General features: G+C 38.1%; 5 protein-coding genes across 5 annotated transcripts; 4 read left to right on the top strand and 1 right to left on the bottom strand.

Moving 5' to 3' along the window:
• Positions 1 to 1,195: 1,195 nt before the first annotated feature.
• On the bottom strand, positions 1,196 to 4,350 carry LOC129245527 (mucin-2). Its single transcript, XM_054883731.1, has 3 exons — positions 3,836 to 4,350; positions 3,486 to 3,558; positions 1,196 to 2,742 (listed from the first exon to the last, which is right to left on the bottom strand). The coding sequence occupies exons 1-3, from the start codon at positions 3,875 to 3,877 to the stop codon at positions 1,274 to 1,276; spliced, it is 1,584 nt and encodes a 527-aa protein (XP_054739706.1). The 5' UTR covers positions 3,878 to 4,350; the 3' UTR covers positions 1,196 to 1,273.
• Positions 4,351 to 5,142: 792 nt separating this feature from the next.
• LOC129243509 (cx9C motif-containing protein 4) lies at positions 5,143 to 6,810 on the top strand. The gene is made up of 3 exons (XM_054880572.1): positions 5,143 to 5,300; positions 5,378 to 5,577; positions 6,718 to 6,810. The coding sequence occupies exons 1-2, from the start codon at positions 5,237 to 5,239 to the stop codon at positions 5,569 to 5,571; spliced, it is 258 nt and encodes an 85-aa protein (XP_054736547.1). The 5' UTR covers positions 5,143 to 5,236; the 3' UTR covers positions 5,572 to 5,577; positions 6,718 to 6,810.
• Positions 6,724 to 6,996, top strand: LOC129243508 (uncharacterized). The gene has a single exon (XM_054880571.1). The coding sequence runs from the start codon at positions 6,724 to 6,726 to the stop codon at positions 6,994 to 6,996; it is 273 nt and encodes a 90-aa protein (XP_054736546.1).
• Positions 6,997 to 7,076: 80 nt separating this feature from the next.
• LOC129243510 (uncharacterized) lies at positions 7,077 to 7,394 on the top strand. Its single transcript, XM_054880573.1, has one exon. It carries the CDS (start codon positions 7,077 to 7,079, stop codon positions 7,272 to 7,274), a length of 198 nt encoding a protein of 65 aa, XP_054736548.1. The 3' UTR covers positions 7,275 to 7,394.
• Positions 7,395 to 7,509: 115 nt separating this feature from the next.
• On the top strand, positions 7,510 to 9,195 carry LOC129243507 (GPI mannosyltransferase 1). Its single transcript, XM_054880569.1, has one exon. The coding sequence runs from the start codon at positions 7,560 to 7,562 to the stop codon at positions 8,973 to 8,975; it is 1,416 nt and encodes a 471-aa protein (XP_054736544.1). The 5' UTR covers positions 7,510 to 7,559; the 3' UTR covers positions 8,976 to 9,195.
• Positions 9,196 to 17,361: the final 8,166 nt, after the last annotated feature.

Genomic DNA, 17,361 nt, shown 5'->3' on the forward strand with positions numbered 1-17,361 from the left:
TTAATAATTCTTTAGTAGTTGTTTATCAAAAACCGTTAGAACATCGATGTGGTAAAAATGTGAATTAGGGCCTTTCTACATTAAGGTAACGGTTTTTAACGAAACGTTTTTAAATTCACTTCACGCGCAAATGGCTTTTATTTATTTATTTAATTTTTTTTTTTCATGGCATAAATACACTCGGAGGATGCCCTTACCTGATAAAATGTTTCCAACTGCTGATATAAAAAAACTTGAAAAATTAAACATTCGACGCCATTCATCATGAAACTTTTTTATCACACCCTATCGCATATGGTACATCAAGCTGCTACCTGAATAGTAGTGGCAAGAAACGAGAGCAAAACTCGATATGAAAATATCCGATAGGGTTGGTTTTTCAGTGCTAGTTTAACTACCTTTAAAAAAAAACCTCTTAACCTTCTCTTCTGCGACTCATTGCTGTAATTGTAATTGTAACAAATATTAAAAACCAAACTAGAGCACCGACATTTTTTATAACAAAATTTTGTTGACGAATTTTTTTTTATAACTAACAAAACGATTTTTTTTTATAGCAAAACGAACTTCGATATTGATTAACATAAAACGATATCATTTTTGATACAAAAACTTAGAACGGAATTTTTTTCGTTTCTTGATAAAATTAACGTTACGGTGCGGTCCTAATATTGACATCAAATACTACTACTCGATAGTCGGTTCTACGTTACCGGAGCGACCCGGATTTATGTTCGGCCAAGAACTGCAACACCAACAACCAAAGGTTTTCCTTTTTTCCAATGATAAATCCGGTTAGTACAGAGAGTACGAAGCGCCTCCTCCCATTTGTGGCGTGCGTCTTGATATTTTCGGTCACACACACACCAACCCATTCAGCTACGGTGGCCGAAGTTACCCTCATTAAAACATGGTTGTAATGATCTCAAGTTTGGAGGGTTTGAAACAAAACAAAACAGTTTCTTTAAGTACACTTGTCGCTTAGACATCCAAAAAAATAATAAAATGGCGGGCATAAGAATTTCTAATCCTCAAATGTCTCTTAATCGTATGCTACAATACCGAAACCATCCGGATTTATATTGGGGCAAGGTGTATATATCACATCGTAAAAGTCTTCCAATAATTTAATGAAGGTGTTCTAGGCGTCAATCATAAGGGGTTTTCCCTTAAAACAATTATTATCTTTTTTTTTTTGGTAGTCTGGATTTATTTAAAAAAAGGAAAAATTCTTAACGGAAATGTTAAGTTTTAAAAATTAAAAACATTAAATTCAAATATTGTCATAGTCTTCATCTAATTCGAATAATGAATTCGAACTTTTACACTTTGCTGAAGGTATATTTGTTCTTGGAGCAGTCATTTTTGCCATTATATCAGTAGATACTTTTAACATGGCTTTGCTTCCACCCTGTTGACTGTTAGCTGACGTCGATGCCAATGATGATGATGGCGAGCAGCTGGATGACGAGGTCGACGATGATGTGCTATCCACTGTTGTGGCATTAGAGTCCGTTTTTGAATCAGTACTTTGATTTGAGGGCGGAGTAGTAGATGTAGGTGGCGCTTTAATAGCTCCGATTTTGCTCCACGTGTTGCCAATGTTGGTAGATGGAGTAGTGCCCCCAGTTGCCAATTCAACTGGCAAGGCACCAATGCTTATTGTTGCAACGGCAGCGGCTGACGCTTTATTGCCTGTTGTTGTTTTTCTGTCACCGCTATTTGTCACCATATTTGACAAATCAATATTGATAAAGGGTGCGGCAGCAGTAAAATTGAAGCTCGCATTCGTTACGGGTGCGCTCAATGACAAACTACCTAGGGCTGGTGAGGTGTTGAACTGTTCACTGGTACCCGTAACGGCAGGTGCTAGCGGCAGATTACTGTAGTCGATCTTTACTACGGGTTTGTTGCAGAGATCGTAGCTGAAAACGGGCGCAGGTATGGCAGTTTGTGAATGTGTTTGTTTTGTTGCTTGCTCGGACTTTTGCTGCTTTGGCGGCGATGAACCGCAACAATTATCATTATTATTGCTACACGGTACCGATTGCGCCTGATGTCGAAGTCGTTTTTGCCCTTGTTGTTGTTGGGCTCCAGCATTTGGTGCGACATGCCACATGTGCTGGGCCGCACTGGCAGGCGTCGATTCGGAACGCATTAGTTTCAGAGGTTGTACATAGTTGTCATAAGCACTTCGTTGAGCAGGGGGCAGCGTTGTTAGACTTGTTGTAGCTGGTGGTGCTGTCGCCGCTGCTAATTGCGACTGTGTAACAGATGCTGTATGCATAATCACACTTTGTGTTCCACTAATACGTTGACGAATATGCTGTCTTAAATCTTTTTCAGTCATTCCGGCGTCATTGCTGCCGTTTTGTGGTGGTGGTTGATATTGTTGTTTGTACTGGTAATGTGTTTGACCACCGTTGACCTTAGTTGTTGAAACGTTACGATTGTTGTTGCGTCCGCCTGATGTGGAGGGCATGCTCAAATCGTACGGTGTGTCCGAATCGGGATAGACATCTTCGGGTGAACTTTGACAGTCCTCTTCATTGTAGTTGGCTGCTTCTTCCGCCACACTTATGTCCGGCACATTCTTCACCAGTTCACGTAAGAAATCGAAACGCTGCTCCGACATAATACACTGCCTCATGTGGGATGTAGATAAAGTTTTTGCATTCCGTGAATTTGTAATTCGCAGCGTCTTCGTTAAAAGCGATTCCACAAAGAGCTCCAACGTTCTAGGTAAATACGACAAATATAAAGAAAAAATAACATTTCATGACATCAGAGTTTATGATGCCAGTTAGGGAAGCCCGTATTTTTTAGGATAAATAAACATATTTTAATAGATATAATTCACTAAATGAAGAATGAAGATGTTGCAAGAAATCCTATTTCAGAAATGCTTAATAAATGGTAACTCACGCAATATTACAAAACTACCTCATATGATTTAGCGAAGATTTCAAATTGTTATATTAGATGAGTCTAACACGTGCATTCCTACATTTTAATAGACATTATTCGGTTATCATAGTTTCCAGCGATGGAAGTAGAAGGTCAAACAAACGACATTATATTGCAAGCATCGATTTTAAGAGACTTCAAAAATGTAAGTTGTTCCACAAAAATGATAAGTTAAAAATACAGCATTATTTATATTATGTTTGTGCATGTGTATGCCATACATCATATACGTATATATAACGCACGGTGAAAATACTACATTCTATCATTCTTGCATATAACGTATTCCGAGTTCCGTAAGAAGTGAAGAAAAAATGCAAGTGACCAACACTTACATGTGCATTTAGTAAACCGTTATAGATTCATTCATTTTCGATAACTCAATAAATTCACTTTTTTAGGTATACGTCTCTCTTAACTCTACAAATTAAAATTTAACCCACTAAACTTTATAAAATATTCAGTAACTTTAAGGATTGGGATTTCATTTTGTTTTTGTTTTGATTTAAAAAGGATATAGATTATAACAGGAACAGCTTGCGCGACCTTTCCAATTTCCTCGTCGCTCTGCATTATTTTCTTGATGCGGCCCTGCAAAAAAAAAAAAACAAATCTTATCAAATATTTCTGCTGTGGAATATGAAACAGAATGAGTGTGTGTGCGTATGAGTTTTGTGCGCGCAATTATAGTTCGAGACAAAAACGACAGCGGTTTTGATAATTGCCACCGCCAGCCACTATGCGACATCATTAGTAACAATAGAATTCATTGAATTTATCTTCTAAAATAATTATTTTTTTTTTTTAGTTTAAAACATTTTCATCGCTCACACTCCCATTCACTTTTTTATTAAGCATGAACACTCACTGCCGGGAAACGCGCATTGTATTTTTTCTTCTTTGAGGGCATGTTGCTGCAATGCACTTAATTTTTTTATCAATCTATGCGTGGAAAATCGCAAATATTCAATAATATTACAAACGTTTAACTAACTCGTTTCTTGGTATGCTTTATCTTTACTGCCCTCGCACAAGCACTGTTTTCGTCAATATCACTATATCTTCGTTAACTACTTCCTCGATGCAGTCGTTACCGATGACAACGCCAACGTTAGCGTTGACGTCGCAGCCGCATGTAACGCTTGTATACTTATTGCTTTTGTTGTTCTAATTCTAATTGAAGGGGTTGCTGTTTGCTTTGAGGCTAATGCAAAATTAGCATGCGTTGAGCAATAACAAAATTATCAATTTCTTTCACACGAATTTCAATTTATTTATTATATTCTACGAAAAATGATAACATAGACACTGTTTTTCTCAGAAGCAGAAAATTCTATAGACACGAAAAATTGACACGGCTTAGATTTTCTTCTATTTGATATGACGAGCGGAGCTGTCAATTACAGAGTTGTATTTACGGAATATTTAGTACAAACTTAAAGTAAAGCAATGTTTTCGGTAAAGGTTACTACATCACCAAAGTGGGATTACAGTTTTCATTCATGCAGCATATATTAAAAAAAAAATCTTACTAAAATCTATTTCTGTAAGCAGATAGCACCAAAAATTTTCTATAGCTGGTGTAGCCAGGAAATTTAAGCCTTTATGCGCTAGAAGGCATATAACTATACTCAACGGATTGGATTAAATTGACAATTAGGCATCAGTACATTTTTAATTATTTACAGGTAGCATAGTGCGCCACCGCATATATATGATACTACGATAAAGAATTAATGGTGGATCCGGTTATTCATGCTCACAATAATCGGTCTTACATAAGTGGAGTCTTTGTAAGGGACTCAAAACCGCTATACAAATAACCAAATTCTCATCATGTGCTTTGAAAAGGTGGGAAACATTTGGTCTGCCCACCTCTTTTGCAGCAATTATGTATGAGAATCGCTTGAACCATTTAAAATTAATATCTGTTTTACATGGAATATGCGTAATATTTCGCATATAACAGGTGAGTGTTTTGCTACAACTATAAAAAGATGCTGCTGTTAATACCACGTGTCCCATTTTCTGTTACTTCTTTCAGTCTGAATAGAACTTATTTTACTATTCACATATATTATTTTTTAACCGGATCTAAAAAAGAAACACAGCCTTATTATCTCTCAATTCCACCGACTTAAGAAAAATGATTTTTTGTTAATATGGTAGCACTCTTTAGGGCGCACCGCAGAAAGCCGACTACTGAATAAAAATTTGTAAATAAAATATATAAATGCGCTTTAGAAACAAATAATATTTGCTTGTACTAATGTCCAATACGCGGAAAGATCCGTGTAAAAAAAACGCATGTAAAATACAAGCCTGTTTAAGTGGTAAGAAAATATAAGGAGCACTAGCGAGCTCTTCTAATAGCAGCACGAAATTATATAAGTCCAATATGCTTTAATAGAAAATAACTATCAGGAAAGTAAGTGCTTGGAGGTATTGGAACAAATGCGTCTTTGCTGCTTAAAGTGGCATAAAGAATCAACTTGTTGTTCAGGAATAAATCTAGAAAGGAGTTATCTTGTGGACAGAGAAGAGCAAGAAGAGAGAATTGTTACGGGCAAACCAAAAGAAGCCACCAAACTCAGTTTGCTGTAATAAAATGTAAGTATGGGAATGCAAATATGTGTCGTTTTGTGTTTAAGCACAAAAACATTAATGGTGAGTAAGCAACTATCGCCAGAGAACAAACTATTTAGGAATAATGCATTCATGCCCATGTAATTCGACTAGTAACGTGCAAAATATAGTGTGAGGAAAGTATTGGAAAAGTAAAAGTGATATCATTCTGGAATAGAGAATTACTAAAAGCACAGTATCCTCTCCTTCGAATTCGTATCGTATAGATGACATAAGCAATCTATCATTAATCACTACACACTGCAAACCTCAATACTGAACCAGGGTCCCTCTTTAGAGAGATTACCACGGCTTAGGTATACTTCCAGCTTAAGCGAGTTTTCTCGTACTCAATGCTTAATTCTTTTATGAAATAAAACCATCATAGGCCCTTAAAGACGTACTAGTCACTCCGCAGACTAACGCAGGCACTGGGTTCAACTGACGCACTGTGCTACTCTTCTTCCAGTGACAGCCAAAAAAATTCAATATGTAGTTTTGGGGCAATTCTAATGAAATGACAGTTCTTTGCTGAAAATAAACTCGAAATTTTATCCAAGCGTGGACTCAACTGCCGTGGGCTCTAAAAAGTTACAGTTAACTAAAATATATCCGAAATAATCAGGGCAAACAACAACAACAACAAATCCACGACCCGGGTAGCACAATTACGTTCTGGATATTGTAGCAGGTTAAACTCCTACTTATCCAGAATCGACGCCGACATACTAAACATATGTCCGGCATGTGAAGGCACCCCGCACGACACTAAAACCACTAACCGTTCCTTCGACAGTCGGTTCTACGTAACCGGAACGACCCGGAGTTATATCCGGCCAAGGACTGTCACTTCAGTAGCATTTCTCGTATATGCACGGGGAATGTTTATGCTGCTACAACAACAACAACACTAACCACCTTTTCACATGCCCCATAAAACCCACTCATCTAACCCCCCTCTCCCTCTGGACCCAACCTGTCGAAACAGCTAGTTTCTTGGGCCTACCGTTAGATGAGCTAGACGAATACGACCGGTGATTACACTACACTGACAGGGCAAACTGCTATAACAACAACATATGCATAACTCTTTTATAAAAATATTAAAATTTTCCCCTATTTCAGTGAATAATGCAAAAGTCTTCTATTCCGCCCTACAAACCATCACCTGAAATACAAGAAAGAGTTGAACAGCTGCAACAACAAGCACAACAGGGCGAACAACGGCGCCGTACAGCAGTGCTGCCCAAACGCAGTTGGATACAGCGTAATCCACGACTATTTCAAATAACCTTTATCACCACCTCATTGCTAGTACTATTTTCAAAGCCTTTGTACGACGCCTTCATTGCGGAACCCGTCCCAATGCCGCGCGGTGGAGCACCGCCGGGTTACAAACGTTAAGTAATAAACAGAAAGGCACTCAATTACATCAATAATAATCAACGAACAAACAACGTCGACAGTGCGTTATCATTAGAGGAATGGAATCAGTGCGTAAAGCCAAGCAGAGACTACGCAACTATCCCGTGCTACTGGGAAAATGCGCTGATAAAGCATCAGTCTATGCCGCATGTGTAACACGAGATTTAAATGTGCAGCATCATACTTGCGATAAGGAATTTCAACAGTTCAGTGAATGTTTACAGAAGGCAGCCAAAGAAATGAAAACTAAATTGTAAACCGATAGATTGATATAAATGGAAAATTTTCATAATACCTACATATAATGGCTAATGATAATCTATATGATGATTAAAGAAGAGAGTTGAATGGGTTAATTAAAGAAAGTTAAAATCGCATATCTGTGTATTAGTATATATGCCGCTTACCAATTAACAGGAAAGCCTGCAAATTACTTGGCTGAAGTAAATATACAACTTAATTACATATATACTTGAATCAACCAAATAATCAATATTGGCATCACTCTTAATAATACTAAAATTTATCAAAGTCGCTTTAATATGTCCATGTCTAACACTGCATCAAAAAGCATAGTCCAACCACCTACGCCGCTTTTACGTCGCTGTCTCCTACTGTTACTAGAAATCAGCTTTCGCACACACCTGCTTATATCCATTGCACTGCGCTTGCTGCTTATCGCCTATGGCCACTGGCACGATGCGCACTCCGAGGTGCCTTATACCGACGTAGATTATAAAGTGGTCACAGATGCTGCGCGGCACGTGCTCCACGGTGGCACACCTTTTAATCGGCACACTTACCGCTACAGTCCCGTTTTGGCGTACATGCAAATACCAAATGTACTACTGCACCCAGCCATTGGTAAAGTCATCTACGCAGTATTCGATATATTTGTGGCTATACTCATTTATCTGCTCGTGCGCCTGCAGCTCCAGGTGCAATGCCGCAAAGCCGTGCATGCATTGCTGAGTAAATTTGGGAAAATAAGATCTGCACAGCACTACAGTGAAACCGATGCACGCAATCGACCGGAGAATATCGCACGCGCATCCGCTTGCTTTTGGCTTTACAATCCACTAACAGCAATCATATCGACACGGGGTAACGGCGACAGCTTCTCAAGCTTCTTTGTCATACTCGCTGTGTATTTATTAGTTAAATCGGAGGATACGGAACGTGGTGCCAATTGGCTAATCTTCGCGGCGGGCTTAGCGCACGGCTTTGCCATACATCTGCGCCTCTATCCGCTACTCTTCAGTCTCGCCTACTATCTCTGCTTGTCAACGAGTCTCACCCGCTGTGCACGCGATCTACTACGTCAACTTTTGTTTCCCTCATACAGACAGATATTGCTAGTGGTGGGCACGTGTGTTGCACTCTTTGCAGTTACCGGTTTCTTCTACTTCCTCTACGGTTGGCAGTACATATACGAAGCGTATTTGTATCATTTTGTGCGGCGCGATATGCGACATAATTTTTCGCTATACTTTCCGGTGCAATATCTAAGCGGTAATACGACAGACACATCACTTGGTGAGAAGTTGCTCATATTGGCGCCACAACTCTTCTTACTGCTCTATTTGAGCTTCAGCTTTGGCCAATTTCGACAGACTTTGACCTTCTGTGTGTTTGCGTTGGCGTTTGTGATCGTCACGTTTAATTCGGTGGTGACATCCCAATATTTTGTCTGGTATCTGGCACTGCTACCGCTTTGCCTCAATAATCTACAATCGATTTCTGTGACTCGTGCAGTTATCTACTTCGGTGTCTGGTTGTTGGCACAAGGCCTATGGCTCTTGCCAGCATATCTGTTGGAATTTAAAACGTGGAACACATTTTATTGGATCGGCGCGCAAGGTGTTTTATTCTTCTTAATCAACAATTATCTGTTAATGCGTCTGATTGAACACTACAGCTTTACATCTTTTAAAGTGAATTTCAAAAAGCTTTTTTAATCATTTTTGTAGCAAGTGGATACAACAGTGATGAGTGTAGAAAATATTGGAAGCATTAAAGAAGAAAATATGCCAATACTTGCGTATATGCATACAATAGTATTTTTGTAATAAATCAAATTTCAAGTCTCTTGTAATATTCGTTAATATAAATAAAAATATTTATAAAATACAATACCTACAATAAAATAAAAGCTTTAACGTGAATACAAATCGTAAATGTTGCGCTCGCATGCTTATTACTTCTCGTCTAATCTACAGCGTCAATGTACCAGCGATTATTTTCCAGTCCAGTACTCGGGGCCCCGGCAGATTCGGCATTTGCTTATCAAAGCTGGGTATGCCAAGGCAGGCCAATAGTTCATCAATTCAAATTCCGTTTAGTTCACTCATTTATAATGTATGTTTTATATAGAGGTCGTGTCATTTTACTTGCCAGTAAAATAATTTGTAAGGATTCGTTCTCAAAGAGAAAAATATCAAGAAGAGTACATAAACGCAAAACTAGTAACAATTTGCAAGTTTTACGAATAGCTGATTAAGGGGTTAGGGGTAGTCAGAGGCCCGAAAAAATTATGATTTTCAATAATTTTTTTTTTTGCCAGTCAGTTGCTTTATTTTACAAAAATAAAAACATAGCATTAATACATCATGTTTCGATTTGACTTTAGCAAAATTTCAAAAAAAAGAGGTTGTCTGTAAAGTTGGTTTAATGACGATAGTTTAACGTGACAACGTCATAAGAAAATATTGATGTAATGGTTGCAATTTTCAAAACAAAATTTTAATTTTATTTGTTTGATAGATATTTTGTATGGATATAGAGGAGGAGGTAAATGGAATCGCAATAGAATAGGTCAAGTTACATTTACACACACGTGAAAAATGACGAAACATTTATCAAATTCATGAAAGCTATGTTCAATTTCGATTGTGCATCAGACGTTAATAAGTCAACAACACTAAGAGGCAACATCAACGATTTGACTTCAAGACACTTTACACTCGAAACACTCCCTTTCATATTTCCTACTTTTCCTCTCATCGTCCTATTCTCAACAGAGAAATGGTTCATTACCATGCACACAGGAAGAAGGCATATGCAAATACAAATATGTGAATTTATATACATAGATACATATGCGCATATACATACATATTTATGTATGCTCACTCAAGTAGGAGAGCGCCAGATGTCGAACGTTGCCGAACGCGGGGGCCGATTGTGCTCTTTGTCGTTCGTTCCGCGTTCTCGCTTGCAGTTCATGCAAGGTAACGACGAATGAGCAAGATAACGACCATTGAATCGAATTATACGGCGTTATCACGTCAAAAAATTAATAATTGTACGAGTTATCGCTGTTTGTGTGGAGCCCGTTTCGCCAAAAGCCCCTTACCGTGATCATGGCAAGTCCTTGGGGATTCATCTAACATCAATCGGACAAGAGAAATCAGTTTTATTAATATATAATCTTGTGCCTGATCGAACTTTTTTTCAAAGTTAACCATATGGCGGCCTCAGAAAATATTTTTCAGATTTGCGAGAAAAAAAAACGACTATTAATTGTTAAAAAAAATCGAAATTTTCAAAAGCAGTATAAATTTGATTGAAATCTACCAAGCGGCTTTTAAGTTACAGTGATCACCAGTTCAAAAAACATAGTTTTGAGAAAAACGCATTTAAAGTTTTGCTGTCGAACCGGAGCGTCTTTTGTTAAATGTTTTATAACTCGAAATGTATTTGTCAGTTTCACTTAAAATTTTCACACAATATTTTTAAGATATTATACTTTAAAAAATTGCAAAAAACAAAAAATTCAATTTTTTGAAAATTCTGAATACCCCAGCCCCTTAAATTGTGGGCGTGAAAAATCGCAAAAATTTAAAATTTTTCAGTTGTTGTACCTCATATTAAATTAAAAAAAAATAAAGCAAATGAAATGCAAAATAACGTGCTTAACAACACAAGATTTTATTTTGTGCCCAATAATTTATTTCATTTCATTATCGCTGTCAGATGAAGAACATTCCATTAGCAATTGTATTATGACAATCACAGCTTTCTTCATATTTTCCGTGCTTCCAAGAAGTAGAAGCATTAAACACAGAAGTAACTTTCAATTCTTTCGATTTGTAGTTAGGCAACTGCAGCAACGACGTTCAGAAGTACACCCCTCTATATCATTGGCCATTAATATACACTTTATAAGTTTTATCTAAAATATATCGCCTTATATTCTCCTTTTTACTCGTAATCACCATTTTTATTTAAACTTTGAACTTTTTCATTTCGTAAATTTTAATTTAAGTTTATTTTTACTTTGCGATCAGCTGTTTTTCTCACTTGCAAATTCTTACAAATAAAAATGTATCCATGAAAAATCTCAATTTCCCCTCAAAATGAAACGTCATTCGCTCTCTCACTTTCCCCTACTTTGCAGGTTTTTGGGTGCATGAACACCAAAATGTGATAATTTATAACAATTGATACAAATTATTTGCCTCACGAACATACCTTTTATTTGAAACACGTTGCAAATTACTCTATACATACAGTGGTCACACAATTTATTCGTACACTCACAGTTTATAAACAGATGCATCTGATACTACGATTTACACAAAAGAACAAAATTTGGATATATTCTTAAAAAAATAACGAATTTGTTCAATATTTAAGAAACAAAAACTTCCAAATTCATTTCTGGAATTAGAGAACTTAAGGCATTAACAAAATGAAGCACAATTTTATGCAAAAATATTGTTCGTACATAGACATATGTAGGTATAAAGAATATTTTATTAAAAAATTCAGGACTTTTTTCGGCCGCCTGCATTTAACTTTAATAACTGCTTCCAAACGTCAGTGCATACTTTTCACCAATACCTTGGTTTCATTAGCTGCATTTTTCTCGCACTCTTTAATGACGCCTTTGACGTTATTTTATGTTTTCTGATTCTCCTTTCTAAGAGCTCCCAGACATGCTCAATTGAGTTCAGATCCGGTGATGGAGGTGGAGTTTTAAGCGGCTAAATAAGCCATTCTTGCACGAGATAAGATGAGCGTTTTGGGTCATTGTCTTGTTGAAACAAATTATTCTTCAAAATGTTTAAATACATACAGATGTTTGTTATCATCAATAAAAATCATTTTTCCTACCCATTTCCAACTATGCACCCCCCAAACCACTGCATTTCCTCCTCAATGCTTAACATTAGTATTCGATTTTTTTCATTCTCTTCTGTATTTTCTTTTCACCAAACTTTTTGAGGGCTATCTGATCCGGAAACATTAAATTTCGACGCATCACTGAATATGACGTTTTCCAAAAAAGAATCTGGCTCATTTATACAGTGTTTGGCGAACTTCAATCTCTTCTTTCTGTTAACATCTGAAACGTAGGGTTTGTGGCGTGCCACTCTTGAATTGAATGCATTTGAAAAGTTTGAGCCAAGGAGCACCAGGAGATTTGGTGGCTCGTAAAACACTCAGGCTAAAAAGCCCATTGTATTTAAAGCTCTGGAAAGGGGGTAGATAGTCAAGGAGGGAGGGAGAAAAGTATCAGAGAAAGAGATAAGAAAGAATAGAGACAGAGATAGAGATAGTTAGTCCTGTGAGAATTTTCCAGATTCTTTGGCAAATCTGTAAATATCCTCCAGTTTTAGAGAACGAATGTTACTCATTCTCATGACATCGGAACCCAATACTCGTAGTCGCGCTCTAGCAAAGGCAGGACACTCACAGAGAAAGTGCTCAGTGCTATCCGCCTCCTCCAAGCATGACAGGCATACCGGGTCCTCGATGATTCCAATGGTGGCCATATGCGGACCCCATGGGTTGTGTCCTGTAATGATGCCGACCATCAACCGAATATCTTTCCTTCTAAGTTTTAGTAGAAAGTTTCACAGTTTTCTGTTCGGACTTGTCACAAAACACTTTGCAGTTCTGCAGCGTTCTAGCCGGACCATCGCTCTTTATGTAGATTGCCTACATAATCGTTGATCCAATTCTTGGTTCCTGCGGGACTGATTCCGATTATTGGCTCTGGCCTCTGTGGGGGCACCGCTGATCCACGGTTGGCCAATTCGTCGGCAATTTCGTTTCCTTGAACACCAGAGTGTCCCGGAATCCATATAAGTACAAGCCTGTTTTGTCTTGCGACAGAATTAAGCTTCTTCTTACATTCTTGAACAATCTTTGAGGTTTGCTTCGCGTTCTCCAGGGCCTTCAATGCAGCCTGACTGTCACTGAAGACTCCAATCTGTTTCCCGCTCCATCTCCTCTCGATTATCCATTCGGCTACTTTTAGGATGGCAAAAACTTCTGTTTGGAAAACAGTTGCCATTCCCCCCATAGCATAGTGATACTTATTACTATCGTTTAAGTACCATCCGGCTCCAGACCCTATTTCAGTCCCTCCCTGCATGCATTCTGGATTGCTCCATTGCTCACGCAATGGAAATCTGACATCAAATTTCCTTCCAAATGAAACTGTGGGTATCAGGTCATCTTTAGGTGCCAAAAACAGTGGATACTGCTCCGACAGCAACTTAAAGATTTCTCTGTGTCCCGAAGTTCCATCTTCGTGCCAGAAACCATATTTATGGAGTCTACACATTGCTTTTATTGCTTCCTGTTGTATCTTAAGATCCAGGGGGAGCAAATCAAGCATAGCATTTAGGGCATCACCAGAGGTTGTACTCATGGCACTCTTAGTATATATGATAACCAGTATTATGCAGGCAAACGAACTTGTTGTGGGCTTACTTTTTTTTTATTTTTCGCCTTCCGGCTTGGTGGTGATTAGCTTCCAATTTAACAGTAATAACGTAATTAGCAATAACACTTTGCACCGTATAACGCGATTTGACAATTTTTTATCAATTTCATGCAGATAATTGTTTTCAAAGCACAATTTAATTCAATTTTACAGATTTCTAATGGTAATTCCGTACTTCGTTCCATTTTGTCACTTTCAATCGAGATATTACGCGCAACTGAAACTGAATCGGCGAGAAAAGCTAAGAAAAACCAATCTTATTCCATTTTCAGCAATATTAGTAAAAACACAAACGATTTTTGTTGCTACTTTCATGACCTGAAAGTGTACAAACCCTGCCTGCTTTACATGGAACCCCTCAGTGTGAGTTGAAATAATGGGAGTTCTGTTTGTGGCAATTCATCAGGAATGTAACATTCTTACAGTGACCCAAAAGAAATATTTTGTCACAGCAAATATTTTGCGTAAAACTAAAGTTTATTACGTTCTACGTAGGGTGTACGAATAAATTGTGTGCCCACTGTATAGAAATTAAGCTAAAATTGTGTCCAGCTACCTTTAAATTAAATCCATGCCTAATAGCCGCACATCTCGACTATTCTACTGATAACATGGGAAATAGTTAATTTAATATACATATGTGCTATTTATTTCTAAAATTATTTGCACGCGTATGTACACCCATGCACATGCGGTTACTTATTAGCATTCGCGTTTTCTATAAATATAATAAGCAAATGTTTGTATGTGCATGCGAGTGCTATTTAAAGTTATGTGCAAGTTCAATTTTCAAGGTCTTTGCACCCTAATTTATATTTAATAATTTCAATATTTTTCTAGTAGTCTTAGCGTTTTATTTCCGTATTAGTGGTCGAACACAAAATCTCAGAACCCAGAGTCGGATTTTTAGAGGTATACAACCTAGCACACCGTTATTCGGCTCTGAGCGAATTTGACAGATATGCCGACGTCATTCGTTTTGTGCTTCACTAAGCTAAAGCTAAATGTTGTGAAGCACAAAACGAATGACGTAGAGTCCACAGTTCCCCTCACATTTTTTCCACCATATCTAACGAGCAAACCTGGTATCTATCATTCTTGAACTAGAAGTACATTCGTCTAAGGTGAGCATTGCACCAAGATTACCATCCAATTAGATTTGGTCTCACCACTGAAACCTAGGTAAGCCCAGCAACACATTTATTTTCAACTGGCTGCCTATTCGTCTTCCCCCATTTGGTTCCTCTACTTTGAATGTGAGCCGGGCTCTTTGGGTGAGCCCAAAACGTTTCTATGCGAGCTATGAGTATGCCCGTTTTCGTATGCTGCGTAGATGTTTGCAAATTTGGGGTCTATCTACTCCTATTCCACTAAACGAGCCAGATTTTGGCTGGGTGTATATTGTTGCATCCGTCAATTCTGTCATGTAGGCATCCCAGTTCCGCAGGTTTTGAAGCTACTCATGAATATTTACCGCCAGTTGAGGTGCTTTGCGGAAGTATTGATTTGCCAGTCAGTTGGAATGGTCCAATATGCGATATACACATATTTATATGTATATAATTATTTGACTGAGCTCCTTCTCTGACGTATGGTGTGTGCGTTTTGATGTTGTTCCACATATGGAGGGACCTACAACTTTATGTCGACTCCGAAAGACAGATAGTTTTTTTTAAGAAACTTTTTCATGGCAGAAATACATACACTCGGAGGTTTGCCATTGCCTTCTGAGGGGTGACTGCTATTAGAAAAAATTGTTTCTTTCATTCCATGTATCATGCTTATAGTGGGTTTCGAGCCCGGGCCCAACCGAATGGTAGTTACATTCATCGATCTCCAAAAACCGTTCAGACGGAAGTAGGGTTTGCTCTTTGATGGGGTATATTTACGCCCCGCAGTGAAAGTTTTGTCCGAGGACATTAATATATACTTAGTGGCATTACAGAGAACAGTTTTCGTAACTGCGCGTCGCTGGTATCTACGGTTTCCACTGGAGTGGTGTAGTTTACTACAGACCGGCCCATGGCTTTGTCGATGAGAGCTTTGGCTATAGAGTTTGTTTCCTATTGCTGTGTTGTGTGGCGAGATGGAGAGAAAACTTTCGAATGTGATGCCGATAATATTTGAAGGTTCAACGGTCCGTTGACTTTCAAGTTCTTGTCATATTTCTCTTTTCCAGGCTAAGAAAGAGTGGTGTACACACCCCTTAACAATTGGAATCATATTGTACAGTATATCTCCTCTCTCTATTTGAGGCTCATCCTTGATGCACCATATCTGTGCAACAATACCATTTAAAAAAAAAATTTCATATATTATTAAAAAAAAATCGAGTTTGAGCCGAAAAACAAAATTGCCGATAACTCTTGAAAAAAAATGTTTTCGGGCGAACAAAAAAATACGTGTCTCATTATTTTGACCAGAGAGCAACATATTTAAGTTTCATCGAAATCGAAGAACATGACCCGAATAGCCCGGTTGAATTGAAATGGAAAGCATCAGTTACGATTTTATGACAGTCGGTTATACGTTGCAGGCGCGATCCGGATTTATATTCGGCTAAGAATTCTCTCTTCAACGACATTTCAGAAAAAAAGAGACATTTTTTACGGAGCTACAAGAACAACAAAAACTGATCGGGTGTAACAAAATATCTTTTTCTATCAAGGAATCAACAAAAATGTTCGTAATGAAGTTAAGGTGCCAATGAAACTGATAATGACTATTGAAACCGGAAGAAATTTGGAACTCGTAACATAAAACCTGGTTTCAGTAACAGGCGCTACTTCAATATTGACAGGGAGTGAATTTTTCAGTATATATACAAAAATCAGTTTGGAATCGGAAAGTTTTTTAACACTCATGTCAATGGCGGTAATGAACCCTAAATGAACACCTTTTTAACAGCCTTTTCTATAATATCGAACGTAATGACAAACTCATTAATATTGAAAGTGCTTGGCAGCATACGATTTCCGCTGTACCATAAACATACCATACATACATACATACATACATACATACATACATCATGCATACATCATACACAAGCCGAGTGCGATGTTGAGTGCATGTTGTTGATACCAGATGTTGCTGTCAGCGGCTGAGTATTTGTGTGCGTGTTTTGGCCAATAGAGTCGGGGCCTGTTTGTGATAAGCGAATACAGCAGATCAACAAAAAGCGGAGTGTATATGAAAACAACAGAAAGCGTGTCTACGTGCACGAGATAGTAGCGCAGGCCTGTAAAGGGTGGTCCAAATACAATAATAAAATAATATAAAATTAAGAATCAAATTACGATAGCCAAGCAACGATTAACTCTCTTGGTGGGGTTGTCACTAATTTCGACATTGCTCGCAAATGCCGGACATCTTGCCACCGCCATCCGAGATCTCGGGGAAATATTCCGCACTCATTTGATATAGGTGCCAGGGCATAGTGACATACCAGGGAATTGTAAGACCCGGCTGCCATGGGAATGCCAGTGTAGTGTAATCACCGGTCGGCTTCGTCTAGCTCATCTAACGGTTAGCCCAGGAAATTTGCTGTCTCGACAGTTTGGTTCCAGAGGGAGGGGGGTGTTAAATGAGTGGGTTTGATGGGG

Source organism: Anastrepha obliqua, chromosome 4, assembly GCF_027943255.1.
Source record: "Anastrepha obliqua isolate idAnaObli1 chromosome 4, idAnaObli1_1.0, whole genome shotgun sequence".
Taxonomy (NCBI): domain Eukaryota; kingdom Metazoa; phylum Arthropoda; class Insecta; order Diptera; family Tephritidae; genus Anastrepha; species Anastrepha obliqua.

Bases quoted from the DNA above. Each gene is read 5' to 3' on its own strand.
- LOC129245527 (XM_054883731.1), bottom strand. From the start codon at position 3,877: ATGCCCTCAAAGAAGAAAAAATACAATGCGCGTTTCCCGGCA. The intron at 3,559-3,835 runs GTGAGTGTTCAT...TTTTTTTTGCAG, and splicing joins ACAATGCGCGTTTCCCGGCA to GGCCGCATCAAGAAAATAAT. The intron at 2,743-3,485 runs ATATCCTTTTTA...TGTCGTATTTAC, and splicing joins AGCTGTTCCTGTTATAATCT to CTAGAACGTTGGAGCTCTTT.
- LOC129243509 (XM_054880572.1), top strand. From the start codon at position 5,237: ATGTCCAATACGCGGAAAGATCCGTGTAAAAAAAACGCATGTAAAATA. The intron at 5,301-5,377 runs GTAAGAAAATAT...ATGCTTTAATAG, and splicing joins AATACAAGCCTGTTTAAGTG to AAAATAACTATCAGGAAAGT.
- LOC129243508 (XM_054880571.1), top strand. From the start codon at position 6,724: ATGCAAAAGTCTTCTATTCCGCCCTACAAACCATCACCTGAAATACAA.
- LOC129243510 (XM_054880573.1), top strand. From the start codon at position 7,077: ATGGAATCAGTGCGTAAAGCCAAGCAGAGACTACGCAACTATCCCGTG.
- LOC129243507 (XM_054880569.1), top strand. From the start codon at position 7,560: ATGTCCATGTCTAACACTGCATCAAAAAGCATAGTCCAACCACCTACG.